This window comes from Oncorhynchus kisutch, linkage group LG14 (assembly GCF_002021735.2).
Source record: "Oncorhynchus kisutch isolate 150728-3 linkage group LG14, Okis_V2, whole genome shotgun sequence".
Lineage (NCBI taxonomy): Eukaryota > Metazoa > Chordata > Actinopteri > Salmoniformes > Salmonidae > Oncorhynchus > Oncorhynchus kisutch.
The window spans coordinates 37,204,838-37,225,401 of record NC_034187.2 but is presented as its reverse complement, the minus strand read 5'-3'; the positions used below and the strand labels follow the sequence as shown (position 1 = coordinate 37,225,401).

At 44.7% G+C, this 20,564-nt stretch overlaps 1 protein-coding gene across 2 annotated transcripts in view; it reads left to right on the top strand.

Annotated features, from left to right (window-relative positions):
• Window positions 1-20,564, top strand: part of LOC109903896 (kinesin-like protein KIF13B) — an 87,664-nt gene that overhangs the window by 41,512 nt on the left and 25,588 nt on the right. For both annotated transcript variants that reach the window (XM_031788331.1, XM_020500907.2), the window contains exons 7-20: window positions 221-401; window positions 1,111-1,198; window positions 1,825-1,959; window positions 10,081-10,193; window positions 10,369-10,480; window positions 10,707-10,919; window positions 11,303-11,413; window positions 11,635-11,769; window positions 14,835-14,965; window positions 17,989-18,075; window positions 18,221-18,414; window positions 18,696-18,984; window positions 19,137-19,299; window positions 19,431-19,577. In XM_031788331.1, the coding sequence (XP_031644191.1) occupies window positions 221-401; window positions 1,111-1,198; window positions 1,825-1,959; window positions 10,081-10,193; window positions 10,369-10,480; window positions 10,707-10,919; window positions 11,303-11,413; window positions 11,635-11,769; window positions 14,835-14,965; window positions 17,989-18,075; window positions 18,221-18,414; window positions 18,696-18,984; window positions 19,137-19,299; window positions 19,431-19,577 (2,099 nt within the window). The remainder of the gene's footprint in view (window positions 1-220; window positions 402-1,110; window positions 1,199-1,824; window positions 1,960-10,080; window positions 10,194-10,368; window positions 10,481-10,706; window positions 10,920-11,302; window positions 11,414-11,634; window positions 11,770-14,834; window positions 14,966-17,988; window positions 18,076-18,220; window positions 18,415-18,695; window positions 18,985-19,136; window positions 19,300-19,430; window positions 19,578-20,564) is intronic.

The window sequence follows — 20,564 nt, the reverse complement described above, 5'->3', positions numbered from 1 at the left end:
ATGAGGTCAGAAGGTCACCATCTCATCCAATGGGTAAGGAGGAGACAAGGAATCAAGGAAATGCAATTGAGTTTTTCCCTATGACATATACTATTGGCTGTTCTGATTAGCATGTAACAGATCCTTAGGTGTTCATCTGTCACCTCCCTACTATGCTCTCCCATTGGCTGTCTCCTCACATCCGTGCTCACCCATTGGCTGTATGTGTGTGTCCCTCCAGGTTCGGGGAAGTCGTACACAATGATGGGTTCGGTGGACTCTCCAGGTCTGATCCCGCGGCTGTGCAGTTCTCTGTTTGACAGGACCCTGCTGGAGCAGAGGGAGGGGGAAGGCTTCACCATAGAGGTCTCCTACATGGAGATATACAACGAGAAGGTCCGCGACCTCCTTGACCCCAAAGGGTACGACCTTTAACCTCCACATGACCTCTTGTTTTAGTTAATTGTTTGAATATACTACAGTTTGTCTGTGGCCCCATTTTTAAATAATTTAAACACGCTTCCTCCCTTGATGTAGTCACTAATAACTCAATTGTTCCATGACATACTGGTAGCTTTTGCCTATCCAGTATGTTTCCAAACATGCTTCGGAGCAGGGCCCCAATGGTTTTGCACACATTTGCACCTGTTTGTCTGCTCACAGTTTCTATGGCTCACGCTTGACCCCAAAGGTTATGACCCCGTCACCTCTGACCCCTGCTAAAACAATCAATAGAATAGCAGAGCTGCGTGCCACAGGAGTGGGAGGTCCGACATCTGACGGCCATATGGAGTCAGTCTGCCACATTATACAGATGCTAGAACTTGGCCTAATGATATACCACTTGTATTGATCTGGCTATTGCTGATTCTATTTGGAGAACTGTTGCTTTTACACAGAATGTAGGAGAGTGTATATGGATACATCTCAAATAGAACACTATTTGAGATGAATTAATTTACAAATAAATGAATACTTTTTTAAAATTAATTTACAAATGAAAAATGATATAAATGTATAAATGCATTCATTTATTTATATTATTTTTTAGATAAGAGCATGGAAGCATGATGACTGTGGATTTCTCCCATAGTAAACCACATTCATATCTGTCATTCCCCCTCCCCCCAGGAGCAGACAGGCTCTGAGAGTGAGGGAACACAAGGTGTTGGGGCCGTATGTGGACGGCCTGTCTCGTCTGGCTGTGGCCAGCTACAAGGTACACCACAATACCACTGCTGTACCACTACCACCACTAGTAGACTGACTACTGATATGACCATGCTACTGATGATACAAGCTTTATTCAATATTCATAAGCGACAGAATTGATACGATGATATGGTATCTCCATGAGATATTTATGGTCTGGGTTGGAGAGTAGAGAGGGGTCTGTCAGCTGAGAGGTTTGCTAGCTGTTCTCACATCAGTGGTAGTGTACCATGCTGGGGCGTTCATGCTCCCAGGGGATTTTATTAGGTCAGGATGTCTGATGAAGACCTAATGGTCGAAACGTAATGATAGAATCACTTGGGAGCATGAACAGCAGTGTGTGGAGTTCACTGAAAACTCGAGCACCTGCAAAAAAAAGTACCTGGATGCACGGCTGTTCTTCAGCTTTTGTAAATGTGTCATGCTGCCCTGCCCAAGAGGGATGGTTTCTCTGGAAACAAGTATTTATTTGTTTACTAATGAATTATTTATAGCATCTCCCTTCCGCTCTCTGTTCTCTATTCTTCCTTTCTCTCCTGCCTTCTTCCGTCCCCCGTTTGTCTTCTCACTCACTCTCTCTCTCTTCCTCCTTACATCTCTCACTGTCCTTCCATCCTCTCCGATCTCTCCTAGGACATCGAGTCTCTGATGTCAGAGGGGAATAAGTCTCGTACGGTGGCCGCCACCAACATGAACGAGGAGAGCAGCAGATCTCACGCAGTCTTCAACATCATCCTCACACACACACTCAAAGACCTGCAGTCTGGGGTAAGCCATGCTGACACACAGGAACACACACACACACACACACACACACACACACACACACACACACACACACACACACACACACACACTCAAAGACCTGCAGTCTGGGGTAAGCCATGCTGACACACAGGAACACACACACACACACACACTCAAAGACCTGCAGTCTGGGGTAAGCCATGCTGACACACAGGAACACACACACACACACACAAACACAAACATGGAAACACACATGGACACAGAGACACAAAACCTCCCCCCTTTGTTTTGGAAGTCAACCCCCCCCCCCCCCCCCCCCCCAGCTAATTTTTATGTAGAAAGACTGGGAAGTCAAGTTCTTATGACTTTTTTAAAGGACATTCTACTCCAAAATTGATGAAAATAAAATTACGCTGACACCATCTAAAATATAATTTCCACCTCCAGAAATGAGTCCAATAACATATTGGTTACAGTGCATTCGGAAAGTATTCAGACCCCTTGACTTTTTCCACATTTCGTTACGTTACAGCCTTATTCTAATGTTGATTAAATTAAACATTTTCCTCAATCTACACACAACCCCATAATGACAAATATACGTTTTTACACATATAAAAATGTATATATATATATATATATATATATAAAAAAACGGACACCTTATTTACATAAGTATTCAGACCCTTTGCTATGAGACTCGAAATTGAGCGCAGGTGAGTCCTGTTTCCATTGACAATCCTTGAGATGTTTCTTCAACTTGATTGGAGTCCACCTGTGGAAAATTCAATTGAATGGACATGATTTGGGAAGGCACACAGCTGTCTATATGAGGTCCCACAGTTGACAGTGCATGTCAGAGCAAAAACCAAGCCATGAGGTCGAAGGAATTGTCCATAGAGCTCAGAGACAGGTTTGTGTCAAGGCACAGATCTAGGGAAGGGTACCAGAAAATGTCTGCACCATTGAAGGTCCCAGAGAACACTGTGGCCTCCATCACTCTTAAATGGAAGACTTTTGGAACCACCAAGACTCTTCCTAGCGCCGGCCAAACTGAGCAATCGGCGGAGAAGGGCCTTGGTCAGGGAGGTGACCAAGAACCCGAGGGTCACTCTGACAGAGCTCCAGAGTTCATCTGTGGAGATGGTTGTCCTTCTGGAAGGTTCTTATATCTTTGCAGCACTCCACCAATCAGGCCTTTTATTAGAGAGTGGCCAGACGAAAGCCACTCCTCAGTAAAAGGCACATTAAAGCCCGCTTGGAGTTTGCCAAAAGGCACCTAAAGGACTCTGACCATGAGAAACAAGATTCTCTGATCTGATGAAACCAAGATTGAACTCTTTGGCCTGAATGCCAAGCATCACGTCTGGAGGAAACCGGGCACTGCTCATCACCTGGCCAATACCATTCCTACTGTGAAGCATGGTGGTGGCGGCATCATGCTGTGGGGATGTTTTTCAGTGGCAAGGACTGTGAGACTAGTCAGGATCGAGGGAAAGATGAACAGAGCAATGTACAGAGAGATCCTTGATGAAAACCTGCTCCAGAGCACTCAGGACCTCAGACTGGGGGTGAAGGTTCACCTTCTAACAGGACAACGACCCTAAGCACACAGCCAAGACAACACAGATGTAGCATCGGGACAAGTCTCTGAATGTCCTTAAGTGGCCCAGCTAGAGCCCGGACTTGACCCCAATCAAACATCTCTGGAGAGACCTGAAAATAGCTGTGCAGCGACGCTCCCCAACCTGACAGAGTTTGAGAGGATCTAGAGACGAATGGGAGAAACAAGTTAAGGTCTTGTTGAGCAGCTAATTAGTAGAATCAGGTGTTAAATTAGGGTTGGCCTGAACCCACAGGATGGTAGATCTCCAGGAAGAGGGTTGGGCAGCACTGGTCTATATCATGTGTCAACCTCATTCCACGGAAGGTCAAGTGTCTGAGGGTTTTCTCTCCTCCTCACTAATTAGTAAATAACTCCCCTCACCTGGTTGTCGTAATTGAACGGAACAACCAAAAACCTGCAGACACTAGGCCCTCCATGGAATGGGTTTGACACCCCTGGTCCATATTATCGGGTATGCTATTAGCATTATCACCTGTAGCCCAACTGATGCAGCATAGTATCTATAAATAGGCTGAAGCATGGGGTTGCCTATTTGCATTTACCCTAATGTGCTAATCATTAGCTAGATCCCAAATGTGATCTTTTAACTAGTTATGCATATTGATGCATTTTATGTCCCCAAGAAATGACAAACACAGTGAGTATAATGTAGGCCTACCTGTTAAGGTAGTTTTGGGTAATCCGCCACCAGGGGTAACACACCCCCTGTCTGTACTTCTCACCAAAACCACTTCATGTCACACATTTTCCTACAACACTTTCCCTGGTTACCACTACTCTTGCTCAACTAAAAATGTAATCTGGCTAATCACAATTTCTTAAGACACTCCAAAAAAAAAAAGCTTGAGGGTGGTGTTTTATCCCAAGTTACCCCACAATTGACCCGTGTACCATCCAGCCCCACTCTTCCCTATGCGATAAGGTGCTTAACCATGCTGCTGCTTAAAACTCTGGGTTTTAAATGGTGCAGTTCACACATATTTAGGAGTTGAGAAATAAATCAATAAAGCTGGGACCCCCCCCCTTTTAACAAAAACCATTACAACTGCTGTTTCCCCTGCGATTGCGTTATGAATGGTTGTGCATTGACCACTTGTCAGAATGCATGTTCCCTCCCTATGGCACTCGCAGCTTGAATGCGCCTTGTGAGGAATATTTCTCCCGCATCGAACGCACAACAACAAGTCGACTAGGTAAATGTATAAACTATTCTACTATGGGGTTGTTTGATTTTTTTATTAGTTACTCGTTTTGTTTGCAGAGGGAAAGTAAATGTGGACTGTTTTAGCATTTTCATATGTTCCAGATTTGTTTTGCCGTGGTGCAGCGCCACGCTGCAGCGGAAACACTGCGACTGCTGTAATGCTTTTGTTATCTAAAACTCTCTCATCCTCTCACTCTACTTCAGTGTTTCTCAAAAATGTTTGTAAGGGGGCAACTTTAGGTTGAGACAACCATTGAGGGCCGCACATCTTTAATTTGTACTTTTTCTTCCAATATTATCAATTGAGAGCAATAGAGCACATGCAACTAATACAGCACATCACAAATATATACATACACACACATCAAATAGGATACATCACATGCATAAGACCCATATTAAGGGTTACCACAGTAGTTGGATGAGCGAAAATGTCTTCTGCTCCTTGACTGAATTCTAAATGTATAGTGTGTTGCTATCCTTGTGAGGCAATCCATGTGTGCATTGGTCAGTCTCTCTGTTTTTGTTTCACAATGTTCATTGTTGAAAATGTTGCTTCACAGGAATAAGTGCTGACAAAAAATGTCCCCTTTTGCACACATTGCTTCAGAAGTGGACACTCTGTGTCTGACACAGAAAAGGGTAACACCTGATCTTAGTTCACCTTACAATGAATGTGTCATTTGCCTGCAGCTCCACTATCTCACTCTCTATTCCAGCACAATCAGGACAGAGGGCTGTGATGACTGGGGTCAGAGATGACACTATCTCACTCTCTATTCCAGCACGGTCAGGACAGAGGGCTGTGATGACTGGGGTCAGAGATGACACTATCTCACTCTCTATTCCAGCACGGTCAGGACAGAGGGCTGTGATGACACTATCTCACTCTCTATTCCAGCACAGTCAGGACAGAGGGCTGTGATGACTGGGGTCAGAGATGACACTATCTCACTCTATTCCAGCGCGGTCAGGACAGAGGCCTGTGATGACTGGGGTTAGAGATGACACTATCTCACTCTCTATTCCAGCGCGGTCAGGACAGAGGGCTGTGATGACTGGGGTCAGAGATGACACTGGCACATGAAAGGGGTTCTCAATGAAGTTGAAAAAACTCCTTGTACTCCATGATATCCTCAAACTCCAACTCTTCCAACACACAAATGCCTCATAGCTAAAATGTTGCAGTATGTCTAGGTTGGATGTTGTGACTGCGCTGAGTTTTGGGAAATGAACAAACTGTCAGGTATGAACAGTGTGGTGATTTTATTTTGAAATGCTTTGACCACACGCAGCATTTTGCCCAGAGTTTTATCTTTCCCTTGGAACTGGAGAAAAACTGTGTTGAGGTGGCAGGTGATGTCTGTTAAAACAGCCTTAATATCCACTGTGGATCATCTAGCTCTGGCTCCACTCTCCCCTTGCTTGCAACAAATTCACAGATTTGAGGGAGGAGAGAGGAATCTTTCCAAAGCTGCCACGAGACAGCCATCTCACCTCATTGTGAAATATCAAGTCGCTGTATTCTGTCTGGTATTCCTCCAGCAACTTGCGGAATTGCCGGTGATTCAGTGCCCTAATAATAATGTTCACCAAGCGCACGACCTGCTGCATCTCATTCTGTAAATCAGTCTTTGAGTTTAGCCACAAGTGCTTCCTGATGAATGATACAACGAAACGTTACAAATTCGGGAATATACTCTCTCATCAGGCCTAGGAGTCCCTTTTCCTTCCCTCGCATGTTTGGGGTGCCGTCAGTGCACACAGATGCCAGATTTGACCGGTCAATATTATTATCTGCAAAAAAATGTAACGAGGGCTTTCAGAATATCCTCTCCTCGTGTTTGTCCCTGAAGGGGTAGTAAACATAATAAATTCCTCTCTGAACGACTCGTTTTGAGGGAAGCGGACACAAACACACGATTGGGCAATGTCATTTGAATCCAGTGCAATACTAAAACACGGCGCCACGGATATGTCAGCAATCAGTTGCTTACTGATGTCTATCCGTCTTGTTATGGTCTAGTCTGAGAGTTGCAGTCCTGTAATTTGCTTTACAATAGCTTCCTTGTTTGTGAAATCAGCATACACCTACTTCGGCGGAGGTCAAAAACAGTCTTATCTCCGCGTCTGTGAAGGCCTTCTTGTTTCTCGCGAGCATCCAAGCCATCTCATATGTTGCCTCTGTCGTTTTCTCTGCAACAATGATAGATAGACCTGTCTGCTATTTGCTGTCCTTTGAGTTGCGCACTTTTGTTGTTTCTGAGGTTGCCTTGTGGCAGATATGTTTCGTCAAAGTGGGCATGGTGTAACTGGAAATGTCGCTCTAAATTTGCTCGTTTCAAACAAGACAAAGTGAGCTAGTCCCATTATGCAGTATAAACAAGTCTGTCAATTTCTCTTGGAACTTTTTGTTCTTCTTGAATCGACCGTAGCCAACTTCTCTTAGCCACCAAAGCTACGTTAGCTAGCTGCATTTCCCCGCTGCCATGTTCCTGATTTTTCTGGTTCTCCGGCGGTTGTTCGTTCATAGCTGTCACGTTGTTCTCCAGCCCTTTCCTCTCATCTTCATTGGTAATAGATTTCTGTTGATTTATTTTACAATAAATCGATCCATGTCGACCAGACTGCAAAATGAGCTAGTAGCAAACTAATATGTGTCGGTCGCTGTAGCTGAGCAGTTTGCGTTCTATTTTGGGCCTTTCTGTTCAACAGTTGTGCTGTATTGCCATGTATCTGCAGTATATAATATATATATATATATATATATATTCAATGAAGTGATTCAGGCCTACATTGAATTGAAATTGTATCATTGTTATGTATTATGAATGGAAAATCACCGCGATAAGGGCTCGCTGGCCGCGCAATGAGTACCACTGCTCTACTTCTTAAGCACTTTCTATCTGGGGCACTGTGTGTGTAGGCTACGTTTAAACAGGCAGCCCAATTCTGATCTTTTCTTCACGGATTGGTCTTTTAACCAATCAGATCAGCTATGGAAGAAATATCTGATGTGATTGGTCAAAAGACCAATTAGTGGAAAAAAATATTCGAATTGGGCTGCCTGTGTAAACGCAGCCTAAGAGTGTCCCAGAGAGACTCTCCTGTCAGCGAGCCTCAGTTTCCACTGTTCAGGAACTAGCTAGTGATGTTAGCCTCCAAGAAAACCTTTTAAATAAGTAATGAGCTGCTCTCTCTCTGTCTGGATGTCAGCTGATCTGCTGCTGTGTCAGCCTGATCCTTTGTTATCCCAACAACACCTGGTCGCTCATCCAACTGTGTGTGTGTGTGTGTGTGTGTGTGTGTGCCTGACTTTATTTACATGCCTGGTCTTCTGGGACAATGTATGAAGCACACAGATTTGAATAATGCAGGAGTGGAACAGTTGATTCTAGTCCAGGTCAAATAAGGCTGTGTTCAAGTCAATGAGTGTTGCCCATTGTTGCAGACTGACCATTTGATACCTTGTTGGTTGTGTTCCTGAATGCAGCCCCAGGTGCACATGCTGGAATGGAAACAAAGCTAAATATAGACTGAGCCGGATCATTGAAACTGACACACAAATTAAGTCTGTCCACGCGCCAACACACACACACACAGTTTTGTAGTGCTATCCTTGTGGGGACCAAAGAATTGATTCCAGTCCAAAATCCTATTTTCCTTAACCCTTAACCTCAGTCTAACCTTAAGCCTAACCTTAACCCCTAACCCTAAAACTATAACTCCTAAACCTAACCCCTAAGCCTAAAATAGCATTTTTCCTTGTGGGGACCGGCAAAATGTCTCCACTTTTCCTTGTTTTACTGTCCTTGTGAGGAATTCTGGTACCCACAAGGATAGTTAAAGAAAAACACACACAGTGAGAGAAAGAGAGATCGAGAATCATTGGTTCTCCTTTTTCAGCTGTTGATGATATGCAAATCATCAGTAAAGGGAGGATAAAGCATATCTCCATGGAAATTCAGTTCAATGCAAATTCACAAGGGCCTGTTGACAGTGCATGTAATCTAAGCCTGTGTGTCTGAGATGAGAGAGGGAAGTTTAGTATAGCATCTTTATAAAAGGGTGATAACGCAATAACTAAATCATAGGAAAGAACAAAATATTTCCTGTGGAATCCAGTTGGTGAAAACAGTTTGAGGTACCAGCCAAATACTTGGAATCCTTTTTGACCCAGGTTCACCCCAGTTCATGCAGTCTTTTTCCTTCTTTCTGTTCTCTCTCTCTGGGGACAAGAGCAGTCTTTGTTTTCACAACACACTGTAGTCTCTGCCTGCTCCATTCCCACTCAGCACAACTCCGTACATAATTCAACCCCACTGCCCTTTGGCTCTCTCTACCCTCCCCGCTCTCTCTCATTTCTCGCTCAACTCATTCACTCACCCCATCTCACATACTTTCATTCTCCCTCACTCACTCTTTTAATTTTTTAACATTTATTTAACCTTTTTTTAACTAGGCAAGTCAGTTAAGAACAAATTCTTATTTTCAATGACGGCCTAGGAACAGTGGGTTAACTGCCTGTTCAGGGGCAGAACGACAGATTTGTACCTTGTCAGCTCGGAGATTCGAACTTGCAACCTTTCGGTTACTAGTCCAACGCTCTAACCACTAGGCTACTCTGCTGCCCCTTTCTCGCTCTTACATTCTTTCCGTCCTGCATTCCTGCATTCTCTCTGTTCTTCCTCTGTCTTAAATTATCTCTCCTATCCAGAACGCTTTCCTCTTTATTTCTCTCCTTCCTCCATATCCTCTCTTCCCCTCCCTCCCACCCTACCTTTCTCATCTGTCAATTATCTCTCCGCCTCCCAGTCAAGCTTCAATCCTTAATGCACACATACCTTATGTAAGATAAAGACCCCATTACGCACCCACACACATACATCACCCCCCCCCCCCCCTTATGTTAGTGTAAGGAAACATGGTTGTATACTGCATGTAAATTATAGGATGGAAAATGTTTTGTCAATTTCACTGAAATCCGTCAATAAGTTGACATCCCAAATAAGCACTGTGTGCAGGACCGGAGTCCTTCTAGCATGTATTCAAACACGAATGAAGTTATTTTAATTGAAAGAAAATCTGCTAAAATGACTTCTATCCGTTCTCACTCACTTCCTTTCATTTTTCTCCCTCCCTCCCCCTTCCTCTCTCTCTCACCCCCTTTAACCTCCCCCTCTTCTATCTCTCTCTCTCCCTCCCTCCCCACCCTTACCTATTCCTCTCACCATAACCTTCCCCCTTCTCTCTCTCCCCCTGTTAACCTCCCCTTTGTTCTCTCCCTCCCTCCCTATCCTTTCTGTAGACGAGTGGTGAGAAGGTGAGTAAGCTGAGTCTGGTGGACCTGGCTGGCAGTGAGAGAGCTGCTAAGACTGGTGCTACTGGTGAGAGGATGAAGGAGGGCAGCAACATCAACAAGTACGTCACTGTAAACACACACAGACACAGACACAGCTCCAAGTGTTCTAGTTTTAGCTTCAAGTTCCCAAATGAACAAAATTATACACACATTCCATCGCTTATGATCGCGGGCCGGTGTGTGTGTTACAATATTTTTCCTGACGGAGGGTGTGTTCTCTGTGTGTCTCTGCAGGTCTCTGACCACTCTAGGCCTGGTCATATCTGCTCTGGCAGAACAGGGGTGTGGGAAGAACAAGACCAAGTTTGTCCCCTACAGAGACTCTGTACTAACGTGGCTGCTTAAGGTAAGACGAACACACACACACACACACATCTTCTCTTTTTCCCTGCTCTTAATATAACTTCTCTCATCCTACTTTCCCCCTCCCGCTCCCATATCTTTGTTGTTTCCTTTAATTAGTTGAACACTTCTGCCCCAGAATCATATTAAGATTTGGTCCTGCAACCTTTTGTCTTTCTTTCATTCTCCCTCTCTTACTAACACTCCTTTCCCATCCTCCCCGTCACCAGGACAGCCTGGGCGGCAACAGCCGCACGGCCATGGTGGCCACGGTGAGCCCGGCGGCCGACAACTACGACGAGACGCTGTCCACGCTGCGCTATGCCGACCGGGCCAAGAGCATCGTCAACCACGCCGTCGTCAACGAAGACCCCAACGCACGCATCATCAGGGAGCTCCGCGAGGAGGTGGAGAAACTACGGGACCAGCTGACACAGGCAGAGGTGAGGGGTGGAGGGGAGAGAGAAGGGGAAAAGGGAGGGAGAGGAGGAAATAGGGATAAAGAGAGGATATAGGGGGGGAAGGGAAGAGAGGCGGGGAGAGCAGAGAAGAAGGGGGAAGAAGGAGATCAACTGAGACAGGTGAAGGTAAGGAGGGAGGGGAGGAGAGGGCCCACACCAGCTGGCAAAACTGGTTGCGTTCTGTTTGGAAATTGCATCTGGAAAATGAAGGCTTCATCAGGTGTAACAGAGCATTTGGTTATATGAAGACTTTTTTTCAACCGAAACATCCGTTTTACAAATTACATCAACTACCACATCTTGTCTGCTGGGAGACAGGGAGAGGGAACACAAATAAGAGTGTGTTTTTCTTGTCTCCTGGCCAGTCTATGAAGGCCCCAGAGCTGAAGGAAAGGCTGGAGGAGTCTGAGAAACTCATCCAAGAGATGACTGTCACCTGGGAGGAGAAACTACGCAAGACGGAGGAGATCGCACAGGTACACACACACTTGTACTTTCTGTCCTGGGTCATGCTCACTAGGCACAAAAAAGAAAACGGTCTGAAACTGAGTGAAACAGGGACTTTCAAAAATTGTACAATTAGACACGCTTCTTTTTTTGTTTTTATGTTGCACATTTTGAAATGTTTTGCTCCTGTGTGCCCTTATTAAAACAACCAGCATGGATGCATTGTTTCCCTCTGTTGTGTGTCCTGTAGGAGCGTCAGAAACAGTTGGAATCCCTGGGCATCTCTCTCCAGTCGTCTGGCATCAGAGTGGGAGAAGACAAGTGTTTTCTAGTCAACCTCAACGCTGACCCCGCTCTCAATGAGCTGCTGGTCTACTACCTGAAGGTACACACACACACACACACACACACACACACACACACACACACACACACACACACACACACACACACACACACTCACACACTCACACACTCACACACTCACACTCACGGAGCAAGGGTCACCCGCAATTGCTAATAATCCATCCACATGGCTATATGTGATAAAGTGAAAATCTGAGACCCGCACCCGACCGACCCTAACCCACACTTGGGCTCCCGAGTGGTCGCAGTGGTGTAAGGCACTGTATCTCAGTGCTAGACGCGTCACTACAGACCCTGGTTTGATTCCAGGCTGTATCACAACCGGCCATGATTTGGAGTCCCATAGGGCGGCGCACAATTGGCCCAGCGTCGTCCAGGGTTGGCCAGGGTAGGCAGTCATTGTAAATAAGAATTTGTTTTTAACTGACTTGCCTAGTTAAATAAAGGTTAAATAAAATAACACTCTAATATAGAAAATGCGCTGTAGGCTGCAGTCAGACAGCGGAAATATTTTTTGACAGGATGCAGGATTTTTTGTTGTTGCCTGATTTAGATATATTTCAGCTTATTTCCAACATTTTGGTAGGGTATTTGTTAGTCATCTGGTCTATAATTAGATACACACAGCTTCTCTTCTGTCATTATGTTGCCCTAGAAGACTAAATAAACCCTTGCTTACCAGATTGTCATAAATGATAGAATGAACACTTCACTCTAGTTGACATTGGTAAAGTTTTCTCTGTCATCTCTGCTTCTTTCGTGGAGCAATGACGTTTAGGGACCGGGGAGAAAATGCTATAAAAAACGGAAAAGTGTTTCTGTACAAAATTTCCAAATGAAAGCTGAGAAAAAAACGACCCATCAGCTTGGATGCAGATTTTATGTGGTTGAAATACACTGCTCAAAAAAATAAAGGGAACACTTAAACAACACAATGTAACTCCAAGTCAATCACACTTCTGTGAAATCAAACTGTCCACTTAGGAGGCAACACTGATTGACATTAAATTTCACATGCTGTTGTGCAAATGGAATAGACAACAGGTTGAAATTATAGGCAATTAGCAAGACACCCCCAATAAAGGGGTGGTTCTGCAGGTGGGGACCACAGACCACTTCTCAGTTCCTATGCTTCCTGGCTGATGTTTTGGTCACTTTTGAATGCTGGCGGTGCTTTCACTCTAGTGGTAGCATGAGACGGAGTCTACAACCCACACAAGTGGCTCAGGTAGTGCAGTTCATCCAGGATGGCACATCAATGCGAGCTGTGGCAAGAAGGTTTGCTGTGTCTGTTAGCGTAGTGTCCAGAGCATGGAGGCGCTACCAGGAGACAGGCCAGGAGACGTGGAGGAGGGCAACAACCCAGCAGCAGGACCGCTACCTCCACCTTTGTGCAAGGAGGAGCACTGCCAGAGCCCTGCAAAATAACCTCCAGCAGGCCACAAATGTGCATGTGTCTGCTCAAACGGTCAGAAACAGACTCCATGAGGGTGGTATGAGGGCCCGACGTCCACAGGTGGGAGTTGTGCTTACAGCCCAACACCGTGCAGGACGTTTGGCATTTGCCAGAGAACCCCAAGATTGGCAAATTCGCCACTGGCGCCCTGTGCTCTTCACAGATGAAAGCAGGTTCACACTGAGCACATGTGACAGAGTCTGGAGACGCCGTGGAGAACGTTCTGCTGCCTGCAACATCCTCCAGCATGACCGGTTTGGTGGTGGGTCAGTCATGGTGTGGGGTGGCATTTCTTTGGGGGGCCGCACAGCCCTCCATGTGCTCGCCAGAGGTAGCCTGACTGCCATTAGGTACCGAGATGAGATCCCTCAGGAGACCATCCGCCACCTCATCAGGAGCATGCCCAGGCGTTGTAGGGAGATCATACAGGCACGTGGAGGCCACACACACTACTGAGCCTAATTTTGACTTGTTTTAAGGACATTACATCAAAGTTGGATCAGCCTGTAGTGTGGTTTTCCACTTTAATTTTGAGTGTGACTCCAAATCCAGACCTCCATGGGTTGATACATTTGATTTCCATTGATAATTTTTGTGTGATTTTGTTGTCAGCACTTTCAGCTATGTAAAGAAAAAAGTATTTCATAAGAATATTTCATTCATTCAGATCTAGGATGTGTTATTTTAGTGTTCCCTTTATTTTTTTCAGCAGTGTACTATCAGCTTTTATGATGCTAATGAAGATACCACCTCTACAGACAGTATATAACTGCACATTCGCATTCTCTCAAGATGATGAAAGAAATAAATCACATTTCTCCACTCCTGTTTTAGAGTAGACATGTAACCTAAATGTTGTCATTTTACTGCAAGGACTGCTCAATTCTGCAGGAGTGAATATTATATTAGGCTATGTGACAGGTTATAGACCTACAGTCTGTGTCCAGATTTCAGTTTCCATTTAACACTCGCTACTGTAAGTCTCTCTGGATAAGAGCATCTGCTAAATGACTCAAATGTCAAATGTAGGCTACAGTTCCCTTGACCTGCCATAGGTCTATTTGTCCCCATCTTGTGACTGTCACATTTGTATAGCGCTTCAGTCACCACACATCACATAGACGGCACTGCTATCATCTTCTTTTACCACTTCACCAAAACTTTCCCAAACATTACTTTTCTGGCCTTTCCTTCTCTTTACTTTCAACTCTCCATTTCGCGACCCTCTCGGACATTGTCGTTTGTGCCTCCGTGGATCGACTAACTTTTTCTGCTCGCTCCCGAAAGCTTTTGGCAATTGGCGTGTAGGCACACGTTCAGTTAGGTTCTAAAGCTTAGGCTTACGCACTGATGCCAGATAGCCTAAAATAATGAACGAAAAACCTCAACGTAGCCTATAGATATACATTTTTATTCAACCCGCCCGCCACCCGCCGTTGATCCACACAATATTTCATGACCCTAAACCCTCCGCGGGGACTTCAGGTTATGAGTCAACCCGCGGATCAACAAATCACACACACACACACACACACACACACACACACACACACACACACACACACACACACACACACACACACACACACACACACACCATTGTAACATGGTATTGTTGTGTACTGTAGGAGCACACTAAGGTTGGTTCAGCAGACTCCCAGGACATCCAGCTGTGTGGGATGGGTATTCAGGCTGAACACTGCATCATTAACATCACAACTGACCAATGGGTGGTCCTCACTCCCCACAGAAACTCACGGTACGTATAGAACACTCCTCTTCATCTCAACCATCATCCTCCTCGTCAGTATAATCCACAACGGGGCAAGCCTGGATGAGGTGACGCCTTTCTAGAACCAAAATCTGTTTTTAAAAATGACCTTGTTACCAATTTTGCCCGCTAGCACCAGCTCACACCGCAGAAAATGTCACAGTACACCAGCAGTCATTATCATCATCATCATCATCTCAATGCACATCCATCATTATTGCGACACATCTTTAGCCAGAGATGTGGACTTGATTCACCTGTCTTGGACTCGAGTCTGACTTCAGTCACAAATTTGATGACTTGAGACTCGACTTTGAGACTCGACTTGAGACTCGATTTTGACTTGCGGCCTCAAGACTTGGGACACTACTTTGACTTGAGACTGGTATTATCTGGCCAGGTTTTGTAACGTTTTGTCACTCATTTTTTGGCACTGAGTCTCAGTGGATTAGGCTACTCTCCACGCAGCCAGAGACCATATCGCACTTGCAAAAAAATAATGATTGGCTAGTGAAACGCACAGGCCTACGGCATTGCACCAAATTTTGTTTAAAAAACATCTGGTTCAGAACCAATAAATTGCGTGTCTTGACTGTTGACCAATGGCCAGTCATCAGCATTGGCGTGCAAACGTGGGCTCACATATTCAGATTAGTGACCCAGAAAGAGCTTGTTAATTTTCTCCGGTATTGCCTGGCAAAAACAGAGTAGCCTGCCTACATACAGTGGCAAGAAAAAGTATGTGAACCCTTTGGAATTACCAGGATTTCTGCATAAATTGGTCATAAAATTTGATCCGATCTTCATTTAAGTCACAACAATAGACAAACACAGTCTGCTTTAACTAATAACACACAAACAATTGTACGTCTTCATGTCTTTATTGAACACACCTTGTAAACATTCACAGTGCAGGGTGGGGAAAGCACCACCACTATACCTCAGTGGTGGTACTGGCTATATGTTTAAAGATAGCTGGGATATCACACTACCTTGAATACTTAGCTATTAATGGCGAATTAATTACGATATTTGTGAGGAAGAAAAAAGCTACAGACCATGCTTTCCATCCGATCCTGCAACCTCCGTCAAAAAGTTTGAGAATCACGAAGCTAGTGAACAGAGCTCTGATTTGCTGTGAGAGGCTCGGGTGCAGCGCAAACGTCAGCTTGTAGGGAGAGAGGATTGCCATAAATATGCAGCTCCAAAACATTTAGGTGATTAGTAATATTAACTGTTTACTTTGCAAGCTCAACAGCAATGGGTCATCAATCAACAATTACTAGGATAGGCCTACTGTGCCTTTGGTATCCCAGAATTGCTTAAAATTCATAATTTACTTATGAAGCTTGCATTTAGAATTATGTTTTTAAAATGTATTATTACATAATCAAAATGTGTTTTAGACCAAATAATGAATACGGCTGTCTGGTAGCCTCAATAAATAGACAAAGATTTGGTGACCTTGGGACTATAAGGTTCTATCTGCACAAGGCATAGTTCTGAGATTTTTAGCATGAAAGTTGTCACATCCCAGATCTAAGAACTGTTTGTTGTGAAGGTCCTCACTTACCTAAAGTATCAACATCCTGAGACATTTCTAAATCCATTTTTGTAGGGGGTTGCAATCCCAGATATAACCTTGACATCTCAGAGCCATACGGTTCCGTCTGGCACTTCTGAATAAGGCTATGTTCAGTTTTTAAGAATACTAGCTATTTTACCAGGATAGTCAGAACGCATCATCAAATACATTAAGACGTGTATTATGGTCATTAGACAAAATATTGTCATCGTTGAACAACGATGTGACAACATCATTTACTTTAAGATTTCTGACAGTGTTGTTTTTTTTGCTCGCGTGCCATTATTGCTGGCTGGACTAGCTAGACCATACTAAGAGGGAGATGTCAAAGACGTGTTCTGATTGGTCCATCTATATTTATTCAGTCTTGTGATTGGATTGCAGATATAACCTTATTGTTCAAATGGGTTTATGCAGATAGAACTTTCTAGTTGTTCATAAAATAAAAATAAAAACACTTCATATGTCTGTGAAGAACCATCTAAAGATCTATTATATGTGACTTTTACAAAAATGTCAGATGGAACCTTAATAGTCCTAAGGTCTCGATTTGTAGATTTAAAATATATATATTTTTTACTTGACTTGAAAAAACTTGACTCAACTTGACTCGCTCTTAGAAATGCACGACTTGGACTTGACTCGAGACTCGACCCGTTTTACTTGTGACTCGAATAATAGTGACTTGGTGATTCGCATAATAATGACCTCTCTCTAGCCTCTAGTCACCCACCCTATGACTGTGCACACACCTCTAGCCTCAAGTCTGATCTCCTGCTGTCAGATGATGGTGATGTCATGTTGCCGCAAGGCCCCTTAAGAATTGAATGAACTAACTGGATCATTAATTAATTTTTATAAGATCTTTTTTTGCCAGGATAGTGTTTTCCAGGGAGATCATTTATTATTACAATGTTTTCCAGGGAGATCATTTATTATTACAATGTTTTCCAGGGAGATCATTTATTATTACAATGTTTTCCAGGGAGATCATTTATTATTACAATGTTTTCCAGGGAGATCATTTATTATTACAATGTTTTCCAGGGAGATCATTTATTATTACAATGTTTTCCAGGGAGATCATTTATTATTACAATGTTTTCCAGGGAGATCATTTATTATTACAATGTTTTCCAGGGAGATCATTTATTATTACAATGTTTTCCAGGGAGATCATTTATTATTACAATGTTTTCCAGGGAGATCATTTATTATTACAATGTTTTCCAGGGAGATCATTTATTATTACAATGTTTTCCAGGGAGATCATTTATTATTACAATGTTTTCCAGGGAGTCCTTGGTTCCATAGAATCAGTAAAAACAACAGTAAAGATGTTCTTACACATTTATTATGTCGCTTTTTCTTATGTCATTGTTACATGTTTTTATTATGTGGAACTTAAGTTGTTGTTACGTTACAGAACGTGTGTGAACGGCTCTCCTTGCACCAGCCCGCAGCGGCTCCACCACGGAGACCGCATCCTGTGGGGCAACAACCACTTCTTCAGGTCTGTCTGTGTCCCGACAGTTCTGGCTACTGTGAATCACAATGTCTCGCTCAACTACTGGTCCTCGTTTTGGAAAGAGTAGTACTGAAACCATTCCCTTTCTCTTTCCTCCCATCCCTCTATTCCCCTCCTCTATCCCCTACAGGATCAACTTGCCTAAGCGGCGGTCGCGGGGTGGCGGTGAGGAAGAGGAGGGTGAGGGGGGCCCAATGAAGAACAGTGGCAGTAGTGAACAGCTGGAGGGGGACGGAGACACCAACAGTGAGGGGTCCTCCGAGGTCTCTTTCTCCTACGAGTTCGCCCAGACAGAGGTCATGATGAAGGCCCTGGGCAACAATGGTGAGTACACACACACACACACACACACACACACACACACACACACACACACACACACACACACACACACACACACACACACACACACACACACACACAGGTCCTTGTAAAACAACAATGAGAATGGAGGGAAAGGAGTACTATAAACGCCCTAAGAAACAAATGTGTCAATAATCATCGATTGACTACGCAACTACTGTCCGTCGCATCGCAATCACGATTGGTTGCTCATCCCCCAAAAACTTTCCTGATTGACTCTCGCCCCTGTCCGTCACCTTCAGACCCCATGCAGGCGGTGCTCCAGTCCCTAGAGAGGCAGCACGAGGAGGAGAAGCGCTCGGCGCTGGAGAGACAGAGGCTGATGTATGAACAGGAGCTGCAACAGCTGAGGAGACGGCTCCACCCGGACAGACAGTCTGTAGGACAGGCTGGCACGGCCCCCAGCCAATCACAGGGCCAGGTCGACAGGCCGGGACAGCCCCACTACCGCAGTCTGGAGAGACTCAGCATGGGAGGCATGTCCAACTCACCTAGTGCACAGAGCAGGCTGAGGCAGTGGAGTGAGGAGAGGTGAGTGGTGGGGGAGGGAGGGTGGAAATGTCTGTAAATTAGTGTTATTGTCAGTGATATTGACCGTTGTGGTGGTGATGTTAGTCTCCATTCTGTAGAGGCAGTGTTGACGTGTGTGTGTGATTTGAAAATGATGATGCTCTCCCCATCAGAGAGGCAGTGTTGACCCGGAGCCTACGTAAGCTGAGGGAGCAGATAGTGAGAGCTAACCTGCTGGTGCAGGAGGCTGGCTTCATAGCAGAGGAGCTGGACAAACGTACCGAGTACAGAGTCACCTTGCAGATACCTGCTGCTAACCTCAATGCCAACCGCAAGGTACACACACATGAGCATTAACACACACACCTGGTGCTATGTGCATCTTCTCTCTCTCTCACACTCATTCTCACACTCACATAAACACACATCTAACCCCCCACCCCCTCGCTGTTTCTCCGTCTTCACAGCGTGATGCAGTGCTGAGTGAGCCTGCGGTGCAGGTGAGGCGTAAGGGGAAAGGGAAACAGATCTGGGCTCTGGAGAAGATGGAGAACAGAATGGTGGACATGAGAGAACTCTACCAGGAGTGGAAGGACTACGACGACGACAACCCTGTGAGTTCAAACGACTTGTGTGTGTGTGTGTGTGTGTGTGGTCATGAGTTTGTTCGTGTTCTCAGGAAACTGTGCAGTGTTTTTCTTTTTTATGTATTATTTCTTACACTGTTACCCCAGGAAATCTTAAGTCTTATTACATACAGCCGGGAGGAACTATTGGATATAAGAGCAACGTCAACTTACCAACATTATGACCAGCAATACAACTTTGCCAAAGCGGATCCTCTGTTTGGCCCACCACCCAGGACAATAGATCGAATCCCAGCAGGCGACCCAAAACAACGACGCCACAGAAGGGACACATGGCACGGTCTTCTGGTCAGGCTCCGTAGAAGGGCACATCGCCCACCGCTCCCGAGTATACTACTCGCCAATGTCCAGTCTCTTGACAACAAGGAAGACGAAATCCGAGCAAGGGTTGCCTTCCAGAGAGACATCAGAGATTGTAATATTCTCTGTTTCACGGAAACATGGCTCACTCGGGATACGTTATCAGAGTCGGTACAGCCACCTGGTTTCTTCACGCATCATGCATCGCGCATCTTTCTGGTAAGAAGAAGGGCAGGGGTGTATGCCTTATGATTAACCAGTCGCGGTGTGATCATAACAACATACAGGAACTCAAGTCCTTTCGTTCACCTGACCTAGAATTCCTTAGAATCAAATGCCAAACGCATTATCTACCAAGAGAATTCTCTTCGATTATAATCACAGTCATGTATATCTCCCCCAAGCAGAAACCTTGACCACCCTGAAAGTGCTTCATTGGACTCTATGTAAAATGGAAACCACATATCCTGAGGCTGCATGTATTGTAGCTGGGGATTTTAACAAGGCTAATCTGAAAACAAGGCTCCCTATATTTTATCAACATATCGAATGCACGACCCAGGCTGGCAAAATTCTGGATCATTGTTACTATAACTTCTGCAACACATACAAAGCCATCCCTCGCCCTCCTTTCTGCAAATCTGACCACAATTC